Below are 18,192 nucleotides of genomic sequence, written 5' to 3' on the forward strand. Positions count from 1 at the left end.
TGTTTTCTTTTTCTTCTTAAATTTTTACTGATCTTTCTAATTATGAAACATTGCATAATCATGTAGCAATTTTTGAAAAACAGAAGGCAAGCATAAATAAGAAAAAAAGATCAGCTAGAAAACACTAGTGGTTTTCTTTCCCTTTCTTCCTTTTTCCTCCACTCATAGATATAGAATGAGAATCATTATATATACTCTTTGTTATCCTACTTGATTCACTTTATATCAAAAATTCTCCCCTTGGTGTGAAAAAAATCATCCTACGCATCATCTTTAATGGTTGTGCGAGAGTTGTACTCAAAACTAACACTTAGATGGATAGCATTTACTATGTGCCAGGAGCTATTCCGAGCTCTTTACAGATATTAACTAATGTACTATTCCCAAGCACCCAGTGAGGTAGGAACTCTTACTATCTTTAGTGCATGGTTAAGAGAGCTGAGAAACAGAGAGATCAAGTGCCTTTTCAAAGTCATAGCTGAGAAATGGCAGACCCAACATTCAAGCCCAGGTTCTAGGTCCTTAGTCACCAAACTGTACACAGTCCTTTCTACAGATATAACACAGTTCACTTAACAAACGCCTTATGGGCACTTAAGCCATTTCTAGTTTTCCTCTTATATATAGAAATCTGTTTCTTGACACTCCTCCTAATACATCAGGCTGCTCATTCCTTCCGTGGACTCTACATTCGCCATTACCATACATAGCATGTTCATTAGGTAAGCTGTTCTTGACCTCCATGATCTGGACTATTTGCTAGCTCTGCAGTACAGGGAGAAAATTTGCCCCTCCCCTCCCAGAATTCAACAGGGTTTCTGGTGGGAGGCTCAGCGGGGGCTAACACCCAGCCACCAAACAAGGAAGGCCTTGTGGGAGGTGTGGGGACCTACTAATTGGTTCTGTCTGCCGGGCGGGCGTGTGGTGCTGGCCTGCCAGATGGCAACCACAGTTGCCTGGTACAGAGACCCTCATTACCAGCTTGACTAAGTGGTAAATGAAATCCTGCCGCAGTGCAAAAGCACACCAATCAGAACTCCTTCTACATCCTTATCAGTCACATATAGATGAAAATAAGCTTTCCTGCCTGGGACGTAACAGGCAATCTGGACCAGCTGAATTTGCTCCAAAAGAGAAGTTGCTGATAAAGATTGAGCTAACATGCGTGAGGACGAGCAAGTGTGAAACTCTTTTCTAAATTACAGAGTAAGTTCGAAGAGTCTCACTGGTAGGAAGTAAGTAAAACTGAAGATGTTAAGAGAATCCCTCGTTCTGTGTATGTAAGAGTAGTGAGATATCTAGAAACAAACAAGTACAAACCTTCCTTTCACAAAGGAAGAATGAGAGGACCAGGCAGCTAAAATGCTCCAAGGTCTCACAAGAAAAGAGCTTGGCTATTCCGACTGCTAGCCCTAGGATCTTTGTACCTCCAAATTCTGCTTTTATGGGTATTTTTTTCTGAAAAGATATGTATTTTTTATATCATTTCTCAGAAGTATCAGCTCTGCTTTCTCTCAGAAGAATAAAAAAGAATGTATGACTAGCAACAAACTCAGTAGCAAAGTTTCAAAAATAAAATGGGAGTGTGCTTTTTGCATCTGGGAGCATGAAAATGAAAGTGTTTGTGCTTCAATTTTAATAATTGTCACAGTTGATTGGGAAGGTGTTCTTTTCCAAGCCCTTTTGTGTGTTTTCCTTTGTTCATTCTCCACAATAGCCCTGCAAGGTAGGTAAATGCACATGATATTATTTTTATTTTATAGACGAATAGACAGATGTCGAGGACATTTCTACTTGGCTGCGCATTTGCAGCTCAGATTCAGCAAGCTCAAAGTAGAGCCTTTGATCTTGGACTTCTGGTCATCTGTGTCTTACAGAATGGCCTCACCCCTCTCTCAATTGTATCGGCAAGAAATCTGAACATACTTTCCTCCTCCCTCTCCCTAATCCTGATATCCAACCAATCACAGAGTTCTTTAAATTCTACCTCCTTCATGTCTCTCAAAACCTTCTCTTTCTTTTATTTCCTCTGTCATAACCATAATCAGACCACCATTTTGTCTCACCAGGGAGATTTTAATTATCTTCAAACTGACTTTTCTCTCTTTAAATGTCTCTCTCTATATTCGTCAGCTATTATGATAAATACTGCTGTATAACAAATCACCCCACTACTCAGTGGTTTATAACAATAATCATTTATGCTTACATCTACAGATGTGAGCGTAAGCAGCTTTTATTTATCTCAGTTGGTTTGGGCTGGGCTTGGCTCTAAACCGTGGATTTGATTCAGCTCTGCTTTGTGTTTTCTTGTTCTGAATCCAGTGAACTCCTCAAGGCATGCCTTTCTCATAACGATGGAAACATTTTAAGAGAAAAAACTCAATCACACAAGTACATTTTAAGTCTTTGCTTTTTGCTTGTGTCAAATCCACTAGCATCTCATTAGCCAAAGCAAACCACATGGCCAAGCACAACATGCATGGGACAGGGATATATATGCTATCTTTTTTAGGAGGAACTACTTGATCAAATATAAACTCTGCTTAAAACACTTAAATGCCATCATTAAATCCCCATTTTGCCTGGTAAAAAATTCCTTAACTTAGCATTCTAGCTCAACTTTATCTATTCTCTATTTCACTTTCATCCCCATATCTCACTAAACTGAAATTATATTCCATAGAGTTCTGTTCCTTTTCACCTCAAATCCTTTGCCCATGCTATTCTTTTTAGGTAAAATTTTCTCCCCTCCATCTTTATTTGATTAACTCATAATTATATAAGTGTCTCAACTACATAGCAGGTCTATCAAGAATCATTATTTCTGATTTCCAAGACTGAGGTAAATGCCTTTCCTAATGTATTTCCAAGTGAATTTGTGCATATTTCTATGGTGAATGTTGTCATACTATTAAAATAAACTGTTTCCTTCTCTGTCTCCTTCCACAAGTCTGTAAGACCACGGAGAATAAGAATTGTTCCTTGTTCATTTTTATCTCCAAATGCTTTTCTCTGTAGATTGGCTCAAAGCCAACATCTAGTTCAATCTGAAAACGCTAGAGATTTTCTCATTTCAGTTTGGAAGAAGACTGCCCTCTGTCTCCACAGGCTTTTAATATTATGCTGGAGGTATTTGCCAATGCAATTAAAAAAGAGAAAGAAATTGTAGGCATATTACTTATAAAGGAAGAGATAAAACTGTTTTCAGAGTATAAGATTGTATGTCTAAAATCTCAAGATAGTTAATGAAAATACTACTACAACAATTAAGAGAATTTGGCAAACTAGAAAATTATAACATTGATAACACAAATCAATGGCCTGCATATATGTGAACAAAAATGAATTAGAAGATAAAATGGAAGAAAGGGTACCATTTACAATAGTAAATAAATGTAGAAGTAAATTGACTAAATAAATAAATCAAATGCCCAGGCATAAACTTAACAAGAAATGTCCAACCTTTATGAGAATGAAACATAAAGCACTCCTGAAAGACACAAGAGTAGATTTGAACAAATGGAAAATCACGCTGTTTTCTTGTACATAAAATGTTAACATAATCAAAATGTCAGTTCTCCCTGAGGTACTTTATAAATTTGGTGGGATTCCAATAAAAAAAATAGTATTAGGTTTTTATCTTGTTTTGTTTTAGAACTAGCCAAATTGATCAGCAAGTTAATTTGGAATAACAAACAAGCTTGAATAGTCAGGAAAACCCTGAAAAGAAGAAAACACAATGAGTAATGGGTAAGATACCATTCCAAGATGTTAAAAGAAAAAGTCTCTATATTTAAAATAATGTGGTTTTGGCACATGAATACATGAAAGACCAATGGAATTGAAAAGAAAAAAATCAGTAAAAACCCACTGGCATATTGTAGTTTTGTATATGAGAATTTTTAAGTTTGGTCTATTCCTAATATACCATACATATATAGGATGTATATTAGGATACATTCCAAATGCATCAGAGATTTAAGTGTAAAGAAATGAAAATATTTGAATAGTACAAGTAAACATGAGTGATTTCCTCTATCATCTGGGATAAGGGGAAATTTTCTTAACTATGACTCAAAATATAGATACAATAACAGTAATAATTTTCACCAAAGGAGTGATTATTTTCACCATATGCCAGAACTCCTGTAAGCAAAGTACATAAACACCTGACAAAGTGGGGGGGAAATCTGCAACTTGAATCATTGACAAATACATCTCTCATCTATAGAACATTCTATTTAAAATAAAGAAGAAAAAGGGCAGTAAACTATTAGAAAAATGGGCAAAATATATGAACAGGTGATTTACAGAAAGACAAATGTAAATGTTCTTTAAACATATCAAAAGATGTGGACTTGCTTTTAGTAAGTAGAATGTAAATTAATTCTGTCCTGAAATATAATTTCTCATTAGCAAAATCCAGGAAATTGATAACATAAATCAGCAAAATGTATATATTGATAATATACTTTGTTGGGAGATTATGGGGAAACAGATAAACTGCTACAATGATAAAAAAAAAAGTTAAATGGAAAAGCCATTTTGGAAGGAAAATTGACAATAATTAGCAGAACTACATCTACATTTATTTTTTGACAACAAAATCTCACTTTGAGAAATCTATCCCAAAGATACACTTGAAAAATATAATATTAAAAGATTTATACAGAAGATACATACCAAAAAATTAGAAACAACCTAAATTCCCACAGATAATGGGCTATTTGAATAAACTAACATACATCCATATATGGAGTACTATGAAACTGTAAAAAGAAATGTAGACTATATATAATTATATATCTTTATGTGGAGTAATGTAATGGGATACATTTTTAATTGAATAAAAGTGAGGTCGAAAAATATACATAGATTATTCTACCAGGTATCTATCTCTCTATATATCTATGATCTACATATACCTTATGTTTTTTAAAATGAAAGAATTAATTAAGAACATTATTAAGAAGTGGTTATCTCTTGGGGATAGATGCAACACGATGAAGGGGTAAAAACCTTGTAGGTTTGGGTTTGCAACCACATAAATATTTTACACTATACAATTATAAAGTAAAATTAAATGTTAAGAAAATCAATTTGTAAAAATCAAAAACAAAATAAAATGAATCTGGTTTTGTTACCTTTTGGTATATAATAAATTGCCCTAAAAATCATTCATGTAATCAATACACATGTATTACCTTCTACTGTTTCTCAGGGGAAGGAATCTAGGAGTAGCTTAGATGAGAGATTTTGGTTTAAAGTCTTGTAAAATTTTACCCCAGATCTCACCCACGGAGGCAGTCGTTTGAAAGCTTGAGCCAAACTAGAGGATCTGCTTCCAACCTCATTCAAGTGGCTATTGACAGAGGCCTCCTGGCTGTGTCCACATTTCTCAGTTTTTCTCATGTCAGCTTCTTTCTAGGGGTGTGTGCGATATGGTAGCTGGCTTCCCAAAAAATGAGTAATCTGAGAGATATTGATTTTACACAATCAAATTGGAAGCTGCAATAAGTTTTATAACCTAATCTCAGAAGTGATGTACCATCAGTTCCACAGTATTCTATTGGTTGCATAGACCAATTTTAATTAAATGTTGGGGAGATGAAGGAGACTACAGAAGGACATGAAACCAGGAAGTAGGGACCAATGGGGCCACCTTGAAAATTGGAGGCCACGTGAACCTAACTATATATTAATTGGCAGTAAAATCAAACAGAATTGAACTATTGTAAATGATTTTAAAACACAATAACTTCATAGTATATCCCTAGTGGAATAATTACTATATGGAAAATATTTCGTGAAAAAAATACATTTAAATGTTTTAAATGACCGTTACATTGATACTGTTATTCTGTGTGTGCATGTTTTGTGTGATAAAGCAAGTGAGTCATTATCTTTTTTTGGGGGGAGGACTTGTGATTTGGGGCATAGAAGAAATAAAATATAGGTATAGTATTAATAAAATTAAATAAAACCCCTATGGTCCTACATTTGAATTGAAAAATTAGTATGAACTCTTTTCTAAAATGTATTTCCCAGTTCTGGCCATTGGAAAAATTTAGAAACAATGACTAGTCCTAAAGCAATGAGTAGCCTTGCACCTGCATTATGCTAGGTAAAATTCCAAGAGCTAATTGCAGCTTTGAGCCTGGAATATCTACTTGTTCCAAAAGCAATGAAGATGTCAAAAACTTCTTAAGACCTGCCTAAGAAGATTCAGGATTTAACCTAAAGAGACTCCCACAGTTGAAAGTGGCATAATTTGGGCATCAATAAAAATAATAATTGCAATAGATTGAAACACATTAAATATGATTTAATGTATACATTCACAATAATTTTAAAAAACAAAAATAAAACAAAAGCTCATTGGTCACCTCTGAAGAATGTTAAGGAACAAACTCTTTATTTGAGAAAAAAAACAGTAAATAAAAAAAACAAGCATTTTTTCAGTTTGCCGTTTTCTATGCAAACTGTACTGAAGTGATAGTTGAAGGGACGTTTCCCTTTAAAGAACTGTTTCTGTTAATACATGAAGAAGTAATGGTGGGATAAGATTATCACCATTTTGCAAAACCCTAATGAAAAGAAAAAAGGAATTAAGCAATGCATATAAGTGCTTGTAAATATGACCCAAAAAAGACAATCAGACAACATTTGCTTCCATGGGGAAATATACCACCTATAAAAATGTCTTGCCAAATAAAAGTGAACTTGAATACGAATAAGACTTTAGATTTAACTACCATTTTCCAGGAAATAAATGGAACATTTTTTTTAAACAGTGCAGGGATGCCAGAAACAAAATGCAGACTATGTAAAACTCTACAGTGCAGACAACACAGCTTCTTCAATAATTGCAAGAAAAACTAGTAATTGAAGGGGCAGCGTGTGAAGACTAGACATTTAAAAAGATGTAAGGCTGGATGGAGTGGTTCATGCCTGTAGTCCCAACACTTTAGGAGGTCAAGGTAGGAGGATTGCTTCAGGTCAGGAGTTCAAGGCCACTCTGGGCAACATAGCAAGACTCCATCTCTACAAAAAACTAAAAACGTTAGCCAGGTGTGCTGGTGTGCACCTCTAGTCCTAGCTACTTGGGAGGCTGAGAGAGGAGGATTGCTTGAATCTAGGAGTTCAGGCCAGGCTGCAGTGAAAAAGAAAGAAAGAAAGAAAGAAAAAGACAGACAGAAAGAAGGGAGGGAGGGAGAGAGGGAAGGGAGAAGAGATATTAACCTATTGCAATATATTGTTCTTATTTTGAATATACAAGCTATAGAAATAAGATTTACCTGACAACTAGGGGATTTTAAACACTGATTAGACATTTGGTGATATTAAGGAATTACTGTTAATATTAAGAAATTTTTTAAGTATTATAATGTTATTGTGTATTTTTTTAAAAGTTCTTATTCTTGGGGCAGTGGTTCTCAAACTTCAGTGTGCATCAGAAGTATTGGAGGACTTATTCAAACACAGATTTCTGTGCCCCATCCAACAAATTTTTATTTAGGGTCTGAGCTGAGTCTCAAGAATTCTCATTTCTCACCAACTCCCAGGTGAAGCTGAAGCTTCGGACCCAAAGGCTACACTTTAAGAACCACTGCTTTATAGACACATGCTGAAATAATGTGGACATATAACACATTGTCTGGCTTCACTTAATCTCTTGTAGGGGGTAACGCGGGTTTAAATAAGATTGTCAATTGATCATTGAAGCTTGGTGATGAGCACAGGGGGTTTCATCAAGCCATTATCTCTACGTGTGCCTGTGCTTGAAGTTTCCAAAAGTAAAAGTTAAAATGTAAATAAAATATCCATTTTTACAAATATGAGTAAAATAGTCAAATGATTGAAATTGATATGTATTGTATTAATTTGTTTAAAGCACATTTCAAAATCACATGTTACATATAATATTTAATTTGGAAACACTTTTTTTCTAAGTCTACATTTCTTAAAAAAATGTATCAGACTTTTTACTTGATGTTTCTCATGGCTGTCTTCACTATCACTAGTGCCGATTTTTGAGCCATTTAACAGCTTTCTAGAACACCCCAGTACCTTGGTCTACGTTGTTTAAGAAACAACTTTTCACATCTGCAATTAATGCTCTGTCTGGAAATTTTCTCCCAAACCACAGCTATCCATTGCATAATATTAAGATGATTTGTTGTGTTCACTTCTCTTGAAAGAGAGTGTGCGTGATTCCACACACACTCAAAAATAGTTTTATTTATAAGCAATCTTTAAAAGACTTGTTTACATTTCCAACTCTTACAAGTCCCAACTCTCCCAGGAGAGTACATAAATCTGTGTTAGATTTCTGTGCTTCATTTGTACCAGTTCTTTTAGGCAAACATCACACAACTAGGATTGATTGAAGTCACTTCAGGCTATGGTGTTGGTCCCCAAGTGGTATTTTGTTATTCAAAGTAAACCAAATTAGAGAAACCTATGGTATTAGAGACTTTGTAGGTGCTCTGACAAATCCCAAGTTCAGAAACAGGGAATCTTAATAAAATTTCCCATTTTATCTTTTTTGACATGTTGGGAACACTCTTTGCTTTGGAAAAACAACAGCCCTAGGTGACTTAAATCAAGGGAGAAATCTAAAGCCCAGCCTACAGCAAGCCTGCACCCATGCACCAAGAGCTCCTCCCTATTCTCCCATGCTGTTACTCTAGTCTTTCAGCAGATTCAGGGCTGTTCCGGCTGTAGGGGTGTCAGCCAGGCACAAGACAGAGTCCTGAACCACATGGAGGTCATATTATGGGAGGGAGATACACAAAATACAGTAAATAAATATATTATAAAGTTTTAGAATGTATAAAATATTTAAAATACATAACACCCATTCTTCACAGCATTCCTGGAAGTATGGCATATTTTCCTCTTTCCATAGGTGAAGCCAAAAATTCAGTCTATGATGTCCAGGCCCAAAGAACTATAATGAAAGGAGTCACACCTGCCTTGTTCATTTGTATCTGTAGTGTCAAGGATGAAGGCACTTAATACATTTTCATGTTTAAATGAAAGCAAAGGCAACTGAAAGATACCTTGACCCATGGAATGATGAAGTATTGATAACATTTCTTTAAAACACCATCATATAGAAACACATACATTCTCAGAGGCAAAAAAAAAACATTGGGTGTGGCTGAAAATGGAAATATTTTATATTACAAATAATTTGCAAAGAAACATATTGTCCTGTGAACCATATGTCTGAAATACCTAGCCAAATATTTCACAGAGTGAAGTTGCTCTGTGGACTGAACATTGAATCTCCCTCATCCTAGGGTAATTGTGAAAAGCAGGATTCACATGTCTGCACAATTTACTAGGGAGTTTTGAATAAGTCTGCTCTAGTCATTGCTCTACTAATAATATTTTTATGGCTCCCATTGCCCTCAGAATAAAGCACAGATGCTAACAAGGCTAAAGGTAATTCATTGCCTTTCTCCTCCCTCTCTCTCTCCAGATTTCCTTTTGCCTTTTCCAAAAGTTAAACTATGCTCTGAAAGCATCATCTCTCTCTTACACACAGGAATGCACTTTTGAGGTTTTCTGTATCCAGTTCACTCTTCCTGTAATCCTCTTGTCTTCTCCTCCTCCCTCCCCACTTGTTAGCCTATCCAAATCCAAAACTGAGTTATCTTGCCAGCCTAGATTTAGATGTCATTGCCTTCAGACCCGGACCACCAAGTCCAGGTCAGGTGGACCCATGGACTTTTCTGAGAGTGGCCTGTAGAATCCGTTTTCTATTATCATCATTACTTGCTATGCCTCCCACCATCTGCAAGCTCTGTGAGAGCAGGGGCTGAGTCTGTTTTTTTTTTTCACTGTAGGGCTTATGACAGTGCCTGGCCCACACTAGACAAACCATACACGTTTCTTAAATGAAGGAATAAAGTTATTTAACTTCTGCAAACCTTGGCTTTTCAAATGTAAAAGTGTGTGTGTACTACCTACCTTGTATCTCAATTTGTACTGAATTTTTGTTTCAATCGGATATGGTGAGATAACAGACTTGGAGACAATTGCCTTTGAAACAAGAGTTCATTGCTTTTATTTCACAAGAGAATGGGTGATTCCACACCAGGTAAGGCCACTTGATGACTTCAAGGAGGCAGAAGGAGGAGCAAGGAGAGAAAAGCGCAAACCACAGCCTTTCTCTGGGGTTTACATGGGAAAGGCAAGGCAGGGCACAGCAAAGAGCTTAGGACTGGCAAGTTAGAATAATTCCACCAGATTCTGGGGTAGAGTGACTACCCCTGGTTGTCTGAAACTTAGTCCTGGATTTATTTAGGGCAAGAGAATAAAGGCTTTGTTTGTGGGAGTTAAATAAAGGAGGTATTTGGAGGTTTCAGCTCAGGACTGGTTTGCATATGAAAGACGTGTTAGCAGGCAAGTTGTATGTTGACTTCTCTAGAAATTAGCTAGTCCTGGCAGGGGCAGCTCCCGCCAGCCAACAAGGCACACTTTCTCAAGATGTCAAAACACCACAAAATATGAAAAATTTAAAAACACAATTAATATACCATGCTCCATGGCAAGAGAGAACAGGATTTTATTATTGATCCTACTTCTATCATTTATTCTTTTGCAACTTTTAATAACATTACTCCTGAATTATAATATTACTCCTGACAAGAGCTTTTTAATCTCTTGTCAAAGTTAACAATTACCTTTGCTTCCCATCCTGAACCTGCTAATTAAAACAGCCTAATGATACCCTTATCTTCATCTAATATTAACCTCACATTTGCCGATAAATACCTTATGTTTACCTATTTTTTTTTTGCCTGTCACAGATAATTTTCTGCCCAAATGAGACATACCTCAGTGTGAATATATTTGTCTAACATGTGTTAAGTGCATAATGCTGAAATTGGTGTGAAGGCAAGCTTTCTTCAGTGATGATTCAATGACTTGATGATATATGGGCTGAAGTTCATTTAGAACTAGGAATGTGCTTAAAGAAATTGGTTAGCTTACTCATTTTCTCCCTTCTTTCCTCTTTCTCTTCCCTACGTCCTCTTCTGCTCCTTGCTTCCCTTTGTCCTTGCTCTGTTAAGATTCCCAGTCGAGCAGACGTCTACTGCAGCTCTGTACCAACCGGAGACCAGTCCCTATCCTATGTACATGGCATCCCCAGGAGAAAGCTTAGAGACTGGTCCTTGGAACAGATGGTGAGAGGCGGCTCTGACCAACATGAGGTGTGTATTCTAAGAGTTGTTGAGTTGTTTCTATTGTGCATGAAGGAGTATTATTTGTTGACAGTATTTTTTGATGTGGAGCAGATGATAAGACAGTCTGAGGGCTGGTCATAGTGGCTCACACCTGTAATGTCAGCACTTTGAGAAGCCAAGGTGGGAGGATCAGTGAAGGCCAGGAGTTTGAGACCAGCCTGGACAACATAGTGAGACCCCACCTCCATAAAAAAAAAAATTTAAAGACAGTCTGAGAATGGACAAATGGACACCAGACTTTGTTTATTCAGTCAGCTTTCCAGGAAGTGTCCTGGGGAGTTCACAGGCAAATCTTAAAAATTTCAACCGAACTCCTCATCTTCCTCCAAGCTTCTTGCTTTTAGCAACTGCTGAGCTCAGGAAGGGCCATGTCCCAGTTAACTCAGTCAGGTTATAGATATCGTCTTTGGTTTGCATTACCCACACTAAACTCCCAGCTGCAATGGGTCTCCAAAATGTGTTATTCTAAATTCTCATACCATCAAAGCAGTTATTTTGAAAAAGGCAAACGATGTATGTTAAAGCATCTTCTACCAGACCATACACTCTAGGATTTGCTTTCTTCTCCTGAAGGAAAAGAGCTGATGCATTGTAAATAATGAATACACCAGATTGAATGCTCACTTTCAGTGCCACTGACTTGTCCTGCTCCAGGCCTGAGAGTGGGTGCTCAGATACCAGCCCCAGTGTGCCTCTGTTTCCTTGCTTTGGTCTTTAGCTGGCTGATTGAAGAGTCCTGCTCTTTGTGTTTCATCGTGTGTTAGGATATTGGCCAGAGGCCGAGTGGGACAACAAATGAAGACACTTTTCTTCTTGCCATGGTCAGAAGAGAACTCAAGTCACGTCCTTTGAGATCCATCTTACTAGAAAAGCTTCAGACAGAGCTGAAGACCCTGGACCCAATCTCTTCAGGATTTCTTCTCCAATCTCAGCTGAGCCACCTCTTTTTGAGGCATGAACTCCCTCTACAGTTACCAACAGTCAAAATCCTTTGTCAGAGATTTTCTAAGAGCGGCTCTCCTGAAATGGTATGGCCATCTTGCTATTGGAAGTGTGTGTTCCTTTTGTTTCTTTAATTCGTACCCACCAGGGTAACAGATTAAGAAGTTAGCTACTTTCTTGCAAATGACCTTTACCACTGACTATTAAGATTAAAATCTTATGTATATTCATGTGTAGAAATTTCTAGTTAGAATAGAAAATAGATTTAGGTCTATTCACTCTGTTTAATTTATCTTTAAAGGGTCCCCCTGCCCCAACTTACATTGTCAGCTTTTAACAATATTAGGGTAGTTACAGATTCAGGATAATGGGTCCACTCAAGTCCATTCATGAGCTAGCTCAGTCTGCAGGACCCAACTTAAGAAGGGAGGACTGAACTAAGATCTCCTTCTTACCATCACAATTTCCTAGAAAGTTACAAGTGGGAGGTATCTTTGAAATTTACTGATTAGGGAACTGATGCCCAAAGGTTTTCCTGGAACTTGCTCAGGAGACCCCGAGAATTAATGGCAGACCCAATGCTAAGACACAAGTTCCCCAACAACAGGGCCAGAGTTCCCTGGGCACTGTATTTTCCAAGCTCATACCTATGTCTGAATATTAAGTGTAGTCCAAGTGTCACCAAATTCAGGGAGCCAGAGGAAAATACCCTCAAATAGGAAGAAGTAATAGCAATAAGATAATCATTAGTGAGCATGTATGAATAGCAAGGCAATAGACAGCACAGACCTTAAGAAAGAAGTCCTGGACTTTAATCTCAATCCCACCATCATTAGCTCTGTGACATGAAGCACACTCTACTAAGTGCTCCCATGCCTCAATGATCTCATCCAGAAAACCAGGCCAAAACCAACCTTGCAATTTTATTCTCAGGATTTAGTAATGCGATAAACACAACAGAATAGAATTAGTTATATATTTATGAGAAGTATTTAGCAACACAATATGAATGTATTAGTACAACCTATTTGAATATTCAGTTCAACTGAATCTTCTGGCCTGAGAGCTAGTTTCTATCCGGGACCCTATCAAGCTTTCCTCTCCCACTTCTCACCCCTCTGCTACCCTGGAGCTGTCTGTCCACCAGAGTCCCTGGGGCGACATCCAGCCTAGCAGTGGAAATGGATGACATTCCTTCAGTCCTTTCCTATGCAGAAAAAAGGTCTTCAGATTTTTCACTTAGCCTAGTAAATTTTTGTCTTCAGATTATCTGAATATATCTGCTCAATATATCTAAATATATCTGCTGAATACATCACATATAATAAATGTGTAAGATATGTGAGAAAGAACAAGGGAGAGAGTGGGGATAGAAAGAGAGGCTAAGGTTAGGTTATGCTGTAGTAATGTTTGTGGCTTACAGCAACAAAAGCTTATTTTTTCCATTAATATTTCCATAGAGCCAGCCATAGTTCTTCTCAACACTGTCATCAGTTTAGCTCCAGGACCCAGGATGATGAAACAGCCACTTTAGAATATTTTTGGACAGGACGACAGAAGGGGAAAAAGAGCCCTGGAGGTCTCATGTCAGCTCACAGGGTCTCAGTTCTGCTTATAATACACTGGCCAGAACTAGTCACATGGCCTTACCCAACCACAAGACAATCAGGAAGTATAATTTTACCATTTGTTCAGAAGGGTGAATAATAATACTTGCTAAAAAGCATCAATAATTATGATATCATATTTTTAAGTGTTTTTTTAAATGTTTAATGGTAAAAATACCCCAAATACATTTTATCTTAGCAGGCCTCTTTCCTTACATATAAATTAAATGAGGATGTTCTGTTTCATATTTAATTTTTAGGTGAATTATGAGAAGCTACTCTGGTTTTTAAACAGTGCAGCTTCAGACTATCTGCAGCAAAATAAAGCAGTTGCAGACCAGAGGAAAACTGAAAGTCATGGCAATCATAGCCAAAGGTACTCTTCTCCCTTTTTGTGGGCATATGGTTTCTAGGTGTCCTGGTCTCTGTGGGTTGCTATAAAAAAGTTCCATAAATTGGGTGGCTTATAAAGAACATACATGTATGATTCACAGTTCTGAAGCAAAGGCTGAAAGTCTAAGATCAGGGCACCAGTATGGTTGAGTTCTGGGGAGGACTCTCCCGGGAGGCACACTGCTGACTTCTCTCTGTATCCCCCCATATGACAGAAAGAGAGTGCGCTGGCTTTCTCGCTTCTCCTTACAAAGATATTGCTATGGTTTGAATGTGTTTCCCAAAGTTCAGGTCTTGGAAACTTAATCCCTAATGCAACAACAGCACTGGAAGATGGGACCTAACAAGCGGTGATTAGGTCATAGGGCTCTGCCTTCCTGAATGCATTAATGTCATTATATCAGGAGTGAGTTAGTTACAAGAGTGGATTTGTTGTAAAAGCGGGTTTGTCTCTCACCCTTGCCTCTCCTTGCCCTTCTTCTTTCCACCGTAGAATGATGCAGCAAGAAGGTCCTTGCAAGATGCATACTACCAACCTTGTACTTCTTACCCCTGTGAACCCAAGAAATAAAATATCTGTTCTTTATAAATCACCCAATCTCAGATATTCTGTTATAGCAGCCCAAAAATAGACTAAGACAGGCACTAATCCCACTCATGAGGACTCATGACCAAATCCCACAGGCCCAGCCTTCTGATACTATCACATTGGTATTAGGATTTCAACACAAGAACTTTGAGGGGACACAGTCAGTCCATGGCACTAGAGTCCTAGAGCTGGCAGGGATCTTGAAGGCGTTCACTCGAACACCTCACTCAATGCAGAATCACTTTGCTCTTCCCCAGCACTTGGCTTATGCTCAGAGTTTTCTCTCTCTCTCTTTTTGTGCGCAGGCCAACATAAAAAGTTATTTGCAGCAATTGCATATGTTTTTTAACATCAAGCATGTGTCTTTTTATGAGGTTGCTGTGTGAAAATGAAAAACCTCATTATGAAATAAGAAATGATTGTGTACAAGTGCAGAGCTCATCTATAAAGTGTGATTCCAAAAAGATGTTCAGTCAGTCAGCTCCGGGTTGCAGACACTAGTAAAAAAAAGGTTTAAGGTTCAGGCATCAATAGTCACTTCATATAATCGCACAGGAAAGAAATTACTCAAAATAAAAATAGGATGTGAAGAATATAATCAGAGATGAAATGCAATAAAGTATGAAATTCTCTTGTTTTCCAAAAAAAGGTGACAAATTGCAGTGGTTAGGAACATAGACTCCATTGCAGAAGCCTGGCCTCGACTATTGTCTTTGCCATTCCGGGGCTATGTGACCTTGACATTTCTGTGCTTCCATTCTCCAGCTGTAAAATGGGAATATCATTGATTTATAAGAGTAACTGAGTTAATAAATGCAAAGTTCTAAAAAGACAGTGCCTGGTACATAGTAAGTATTATATAAGTGTTATTATTATTATTATTATTTTTTTTTTGAGACGGAGTTTCGCTCTTGTTACCCAGGCTGGAGTGCAATGGCGCAATCTTGGCTCACCGCAACCTCCGCCTCCTGGGTTCAGGCAATTCTCCTGCCTCAACCTCCTGAGTTGCTGGGATTACAGGCACGCGCCACCATGCCCAGCTAATGTTTTTTGTATTTTTAGTAGAGACAGGGTTTCACCATGTTGACCAGGATGGCCTCGATCTCTTGACCTCGTGATCCACCCGCCTCGGCCTCCCAAAGTGCTGGGATTACAGGCTTGAGCCACCGTGCCCGGCCTTTTTATTATTTTTAACTGTTCTTGTAGAAGTCACTCTTCTCAGCTACAAACAATGTGACATGGTGGTTAAGAGCCATGACATTGGCGTTAAGTGTTTTACTCTAGGAGAAAGGTGGGGTGTTGTTTTTTTATTTTTTTTCTTGAAATGTCTTTGGACCAACTGTTGGACTTGATTCTTTCCTGCAGTGTGCCCTCTTTGACTGTGATAACTTCAACACTTATTGAATGTGAGCTGTTTGTAGGCTTACTTTGCTGGGCACAGTGAATTCCAGGATTGACAAGGCCTAGTCCCTTCCTTTAGGGCTCATGCTTTAAAGAAAACAATACTGCCATGTGGGCACTCCAGTCAAATATCATTCTGGAAGCAACTGTCTTACTGAGACCCATAAAGTCCTAGACATTTTTAACAATCAGAAACTAACCTTCACATAATACGTACTGTAAAATTTTGTCCCTGAGAGGTCATAGACCATGCAGTAGAATACACGGCCACTCCCTGGCAGATAACGTCTTATGAGTCCTAGACAGGAAGCTTTGGCTGATACCTAGACAAGGTTAGATCTCTGTTATATGGTCCCATAGTCCTTCCCCTTCATAGCTGTTATGGTATTTTCAGTTATTTATTTGACATTTGAGGTTAAGAATCATGGCTGTCCTGGCCAACTCTGTGTCTAGCATAGTTCTAACATAGTTCCTGGCATACAGGAGATGCTCAGTAATATTTGTTGAATGTAACTGGCACCTCCAATTATCTAAAGAGCTCATAGAAACTTACTTTCCCCTGAATATCTATTATCTATAATAGATACCTGAATATCTATTCTATAGAAGAGGCAAATAAAGAAATGATTTTGAGCTCATCAGAGAATGTGCTGCTTTTAAAAACCATACAGTATGTTTGTAGAAATGCACAACTGATGGCCTGTAATAAAGCCAGGCCCTTCATTAATTAATGTCTGGATCAGGAAAATCCCCTTCCCATGTTCTGTCAGGTAGAGCCTCTAATAGGGTAGCTCTGTGATGTTTTAAAAGGTTCCAGCATTGCCAGTGGCAGCAGGGGTGGCAACAGCTCTCATCTCCTAAATTGGACCAGATGAAACAAATTCCTGCCAACAGGCCTTCTAAGAAACCCTACCAGCTGCAGTAAATGGGTTCCATACAACAGCTGCCTATTCAGTACTCAGTGTACTGAGCTAGGGACCAAAGCTTCATGAATTCCTATCCCCAGAAACTGTCCTTGCAAGAAAAGAGGAAGGAAGACTTATGATTCAGATCTGGAACAGAGACATTTGATTGGCAGTGTTTGGGTCATGTGCCCTTGCAGCAAAGATAGCCTGGTAAAGCAAATAGTTGGCATTCTCCTCTGCCATAGTGAGAGGTGGACCATCTCATGAGCTGGGGAACTTTTTGGACAGGTGAGTGCACATGCAAAAGTTGGTGATCAAAATAAATACATATGTCCACTATTTCTTCTCTGTACTAAACTTTTGGAAAATATGTATTATTAAGTAGTTCAGAATAGTGTAATTTGGAGCCAAAGCTTGTATGAGAGTCACAGAGCCAAAAAAAAAAAAGAAAAGAAAAAAGAAAATAATATGACCTTTAGACAAAGTTACATACATCTGAAATGAATCAATTCCAGGTACTGTACAAGATCACTAGGAAACAGTAAGGAACAAAACAGACTTGACCTCTTAGAGCAGACTACTAGGGAAGTCAGACTTGAAAAAAATAAGGAAATAGAGATGTGACTGCAAGTTGAAGGAGATATATTAAGGAAAATAACAAGGCACTATGAATAAGTATATCAATCAGGGGTATGCAGGAGGCAGACATGAGGGCCGATGATGCACACCTCTTCTCAACTCCTCATTCAGCAATGCACAGTGGTAGTCTGAAATCAGCCATGGTGGGAGTATTCACACCAGGGAAATCAGTAATGCAATAAATTAGGGCTTTATCTTGTGGAGCTGATTGTTAAAGATTTACCAGTATACCGCTGAAAGAAACCCAATTTAGATGGGTAGAGGTTGGGCAATGTCATGGACTGTCCCTCTAGGGAACTTGGTGTTTAACTTGAGATAATGGAAAACAGGAAAAACTTCACAGGGGAAGCAATAGTCCACCTGGATCTGGAGGAACAAATACCTTTGGCTGTTAGTGAGTAAATGTATCAAATCAGTTTCATAAAATCAATGACTATAACATCTCACTCTGT

The 18,192-nt window shown here is 37.9% G+C and overlaps 1 protein-coding gene across 1 annotated transcript in view; it reads left to right on the top strand.

The window, feature by feature from the left end:
* The window catches only part of CUNH1orf87 (chromosome unknown C1orf87 homolog), an 81,751-nt gene that overhangs the window by 20,030 nt on the left and 43,529 nt on the right, over positions 1-18,192 (top strand). Inside the window, exons 4-6 of the mRNA XM_032296836.1 lie at positions 11,091-11,231; positions 12,029-12,292; positions 14,074-14,189. Coding sequence (XP_032152727.1) covers positions 11,091-11,231; positions 12,029-12,292; positions 14,074-14,189 — 521 coding nt within the window. The remainder of the gene's footprint in view (positions 1-11,090; positions 11,232-12,028; positions 12,293-14,073; positions 14,190-18,192) is intronic.

Source organism: Sapajus apella, unplaced genomic scaffold (genome assembly GCF_009761245.1).
Source record: "Sapajus apella isolate SASKATOON/1434 unplaced genomic scaffold, GSC_monkey_1.0 scaffold36, whole genome shotgun sequence".
NCBI lineage: Eukaryota > Metazoa > Chordata > Mammalia > Primates > Cebidae > Sapajus > Sapajus apella.